Consider the following 4848-nt stretch of genomic DNA (forward strand, 5'->3'; position numbering starts at 1 on the left):
AGTATTTTTGGCTTCGACCTGCGGTCTGGGCCAAATATTGACACTCTTTTTCCGCACTCAATACAGAAATAACTATAAAGACTTTTTACATATTCGCTTGGAGAACGTTTGGAAGACGTCATAGCCTCTGCACTAGAATTTCCAGTTTGCTTGACACAACGATCATCAGATTTGTTTTGGATGTTCGTTCCGAACGAGAGATTCTCCTGTATGTAGAGGCCCAACTTTGGGGACAAATATTCGAGATACTAGAAGTACCTTGTAAAAATGATTGCAAGGGCTAGCAAATTCGCAAAAAAGGTTGATCCATATCCATTGGATGTTGTGAAATTGTATTGTAATTATTGATGTTATCAAGGATAGAATGAATGAAAAAGAGATCGCGATCGCTTCACGATCGCTTCGCGATCGTGAAGCGATCGCTCAGCAGGCCGCTTCGCGGCCTGGGGCGCTCAACATCCACCACTTGCATCCGGGACACGTTTTTTGCCCCTTCTCGAAGCCCCGCCCCCTTTCCGAAGCCCCGCCCCTCCCCTCCCCGAAGCCCCGCCCCCCCGACTCCCAACATTTGCGCATGTACACCCCTACCCTCAACGCGCATGTGCGCTCCCACCATTTTCCCACCACTCACGCATCGAAGTCGATACCCTCCGGAGAGCACTCCACAACATTCAGTTCGAGAAGTCATCTCATCGAGAGCAGTCCACTCCACAACAAGGCAGTACCTTCCAACGACCAACTTGATATTTGAGTAAGTAAATTAAGAATGTTATTTTTTATATCAACTAACTTTGTATTATTTCTTCTTTTTCAGAATGGCAACCAATACACAGGAGGTGAATAATGCTGTGGCGTCTATTCTGCCGGTGTCCGCTGACCAGGAGGAGGCAGCATCTTCGAGAGCGGTGACGGGTGACCAGGCAACCACTTCGCGTTCGCGAGTTAGGTGCAGATCTTCTAGCCCTGACTTATTCGAGGAGGAGGAGGAAGTCAGGGCTGTGAAGAAGGTTTGCCAACGACCTGCAGCAAGGGTTGGTCCTATTTCAAAGTACCGAGCTACTTGCAATAGGACTAATCCTTATGCAGGTAGTTTTTCGACCTCTCGTAAGAGGGCCTCCACACCAGCAGCAGCACCAGCAGCAGTGGAAACTCCGAGGATTCCTTCCCCGGAGTTGGTGATATTGTCCCCGTTGGTGGTGCGACTACCACCGCTGCCAGCGACACCGGCGGATCCTGAGGTGTTGGTGCCACAGCCTATCGGAGAGGTTAGTGAAAAGTTGAGTGTTTTTCTGCAGAGATGTAAGGAAGCAGAACGAGCTTCCCGATCTAGCGAGGCCGCGTTGGTTACCATGAAGCGACAAATGGCTGAAATGGATAACCGACGGAGGGAACTCCAAAAGGAAATGGCCGAAATAGATCGGAATTATGCATCTCTGCAGGAAAGGTGTAAAGCAAAGACCTCTTCGATAGAGCTGTACAAAAAAGTAGTGACAGTTATGGACACTCTTTTTGTAGATGAAGTGTAAATATAAGATTATTTTTAGGTTAGTTAGGAATATTTAATTATGGTAGTTTTAAGTTTATATTTGTTAAGTTTATATTGAATAAAGGAAAAGGAAGTGAAATAAAGGGTGTACACTGTTTTTTGGTTTGGTACACATTGAACAATGCGATGGTTGGAGCATTTTTCTTCACTTCCTCTTATTATTATTATTATTTTTTTATTTCAATTCCAAGTTCTTCTAGACAAATACCTCACATCAATTTTTGTGTTCTCTAATCACTTGTAAATAATTTCATGTGAAGAAAATTTAAAAAATAAAAAAATAGACATGTTTCATAGTGAAATCGACAAGTATATTTCATTTGTATTTTATCCATTCAAGTATCTCTTTCATCGAATATGTCTTATGTCACTTTGCAATTTACCCCTACTCATTGAATATGTCTTATGTCTCACTGCAATTTACCCCTACTCAATGTCCCACTCCTCTCCCACTCCCTCTCGAAAGTATAAAAGTAGAAATCATCTGATGAAACATTCAGTTGATCAGCTAGCATCGAGATGGAACCCGATTCAACCTCCGAACCCTATAGCTGCCCGGATCAGGGGTACAACTTCAATTACTGGGATAACAGCCAGGTACCGCTAGTCTCTTTCACCACGGAACCCCACAGTCCGCCATATGAATACCAGGATCACGACATCAGGATGCAAGTTCAACATGTCACTGGCAGTGACGAAGGACACTTGGACGATTCGGAATATCCAGATCCTGACGGATGGTGGGACCCTGCTTATGATGACATTGTCCCAATGAGCAGCGACGACGACGATGATGACGACGACGACTCTGGCGATGATGCTGATGACGAGCTTGACGTTAGACGTCCTCCACCATCCCCTATCCTCATCGAGGATAGTCCTCCGCCATCCCCAATCCTGATCGATGATGATGTCCTCAATTCCGATGATGACATATAATCATCTACTCGTCCATCATTTCCTTTCCTTTCCTTCCACGGAGTACACACTTTTTGGTTGGTGTACACGAGGCACTGCGAGGCTGGGGCAGTGTCTTCCTCCCTTCCTCTCCCTTCCTCCCCCTCTTATTAGTTTTTTTTTCCATAATAATCACTAAGTATTTCTCCTAATAATCGCTCAGAGTTTCATTCTTGATGTTTTCGAATCTCAAACACTGTTCTACATTTCACCCCCTCCATTTCATTTCTTCCAATATAAATATAGCAACAATCCCAGTTCTATATCATTCTTCCACAATGTCGAGTACAGGACCCATCCAAGTACATGAAATAGATTCAACGTCTGATCATTTGAGTACAACCTTCGCTCAATTTCTGCAGCGAATCTATGATCTTCCTGATGATTACGCAGAACGAGTGGAACAAGGTATTCAGGACGACATAGATGCTGTTGACGATAATAATGCGGATGATGTGATTAGTATATCATCTGATTCAGATGATTATGACGACGACGACATCATGAGTATATCATCTGATTCAGATGACTATGAGGATGATATCATTAGTATATCATCTGATTCAGATGACGATACCATAATTATTGTTTCTGATGATGAGGAGCGTTAGTCCATATCATTGCATGGATTATTAAAAAAATAACAGCCCTTTTCAGGGCTACAATTAAAGACTGAAACAATAAAAAAAATAGCTCTTTTCAGAGCTACCATTATACTCTCAAACAGAAACAGATTCATACCATTGTTAACATTATGTTAACATTATAATCTCAAACGAAATATATGTATGTGAAAGTATTCATCATTATATGCATACAATGATTGACAAAATGCCAACTTCAACTTTCATTTAAAGTAGTACTCATCATATGCATAGATATTCAATGACTATCAAATTCCAAATTTCGACTTTTCAGTCAAAGTAGTAATTTATTTGTCATATAATGTATAGATATTCAAAGACTAACAAATTTCCAACTTAGACTTTTATTAGTCAAAGTATTCATTTGTCACATATTCTATGAATACTAATACAACTAACTACTGTTTGTGTGAATAATGTAGCCCTGAAAAGGGCTGTTGTTTTTTTTTTGACCAGTAGGTCCACGGTTATTGTGCCACAGGTTGGACATTATTACATATAATACATGTAGATACTCGGGTGAAGTTTGTTAGTGGCCTCTCGCAAGCTTCACACCAATTCTGTCCCATTTCCATAATTGAGACAGTGTTGTGGGTGTTGACATGGGCATACCACCCTCCATTATTGTTTCTATGCGAATAAAACCGAAAGCAGCACCAACATAGTTTTTTGTTCTCTCCATCTATTGTGCTGATCAATACGTATGCATCCATTGCACAATACAAATCCAAGGGATCTTCCAGTGTCTCACTGACATTGAGTGTTCGCATACCGATCCTCATAGCATCACCTTCAGTTGTGTCAGCTTCTATCCCTTCATCATCTCCTTCTTCATCCATGACCCTCTCAAACTCCATCACGTCATCATCTTCGTCGCTTTGGTTGGCCTCGTTTTCAACTTCGTCTATCTCATCTTCATCGACTCCAACATCTTCTGCTTCAACTATTACTTCCTCTAGCGGAACATTGACATCCTCATCATCTGATTCGTCTATCCAATTGTTTTCATCAACAGCAGATATTCTATTTAATGCAGCATTTATTTTTGCAGAATTCATCTTGTTGTTGTTTGCTCACAGTTATAGAGAGTGAATGAATGAACTCTAGGTTTGCAAGTCAACTTATATAGGAGGTGATGCGACTCCCACTTGACTCGTTTAGAGTCGAATAGTAGGAGAAGTTATCCCACTATACTTCCACATGATGTTGATTTGTATAAATAGAGATCGTAGGTATAGGAGAGAGCATTCAGAGTTTCTGTAAGTCATCTCTTAATATTTCTAATCGAATTAGTAAAATGCCGTTTCCAAAAGAGTGGAATGAAAAACCAAAAGTGTGTGTCTACCCAATGATGATTGCAGGGGCTATTGTGTGCTACTTTTGTCAAATAAGTAGACCTAAGGATTCAATCAATCCATGTACTGGTATGTGTAGTGATTGCGTGTTGCGGATTCAACTATCGCCTCCTTCTCATCCACCAAAGCGAACAAAATCGGATTATCGTCAACAACAGTTATAGTGTCTGAAGTGTTCCGAACCTATAATATTTAACAATATAGGTATCTGTAGAAATATTTGTGGTACCTGTGCTGCCGTTCCAACTCCACTGCAACGTTGTTTGCGTTGTGATACATATTCCATGAATTGTTGGAATCATGTATGCAATGTATGTAGAAGTACTTGGGATCTGTGTGAGAAGGT

The 4848-nt window shown here is 41.3% G+C and overlaps 1 protein-coding gene across 1 annotated transcript; it reads left to right on the forward strand.

Moving 5' to 3' along the window:
* Window positions 1–528: 528 nt before the first annotated feature.
* On the forward strand, window positions 529–1861 carry LOC141481332 (uncharacterized). Its single transcript, XM_074172727.1, has 2 exons — window positions 529–751; window positions 815–1861. The coding sequence occupies exons 1-2, from the start codon at window positions 600–602 to the stop codon at window positions 1524–1526; spliced, it is 864 nt and encodes a 287-aa protein (XP_074028828.1). The 5' UTR covers window positions 529–599; the 3' UTR covers window positions 1527–1861.
* Window positions 1862–4848: the final 2987 nt, after the last annotated feature.

This window comes from Leptinotarsa decemlineata, unplaced genomic scaffold (assembly GCF_025532065.1).
Source record: "Leptinotarsa decemlineata unplaced genomic scaffold, Ldec_3_MD MMD2_tig00000157_RagTag_RagTag, whole genome shotgun sequence".
Taxonomy (NCBI): Eukaryota; Metazoa; Arthropoda; class Insecta; order Coleoptera; family Chrysomelidae; genus Leptinotarsa; species Leptinotarsa decemlineata.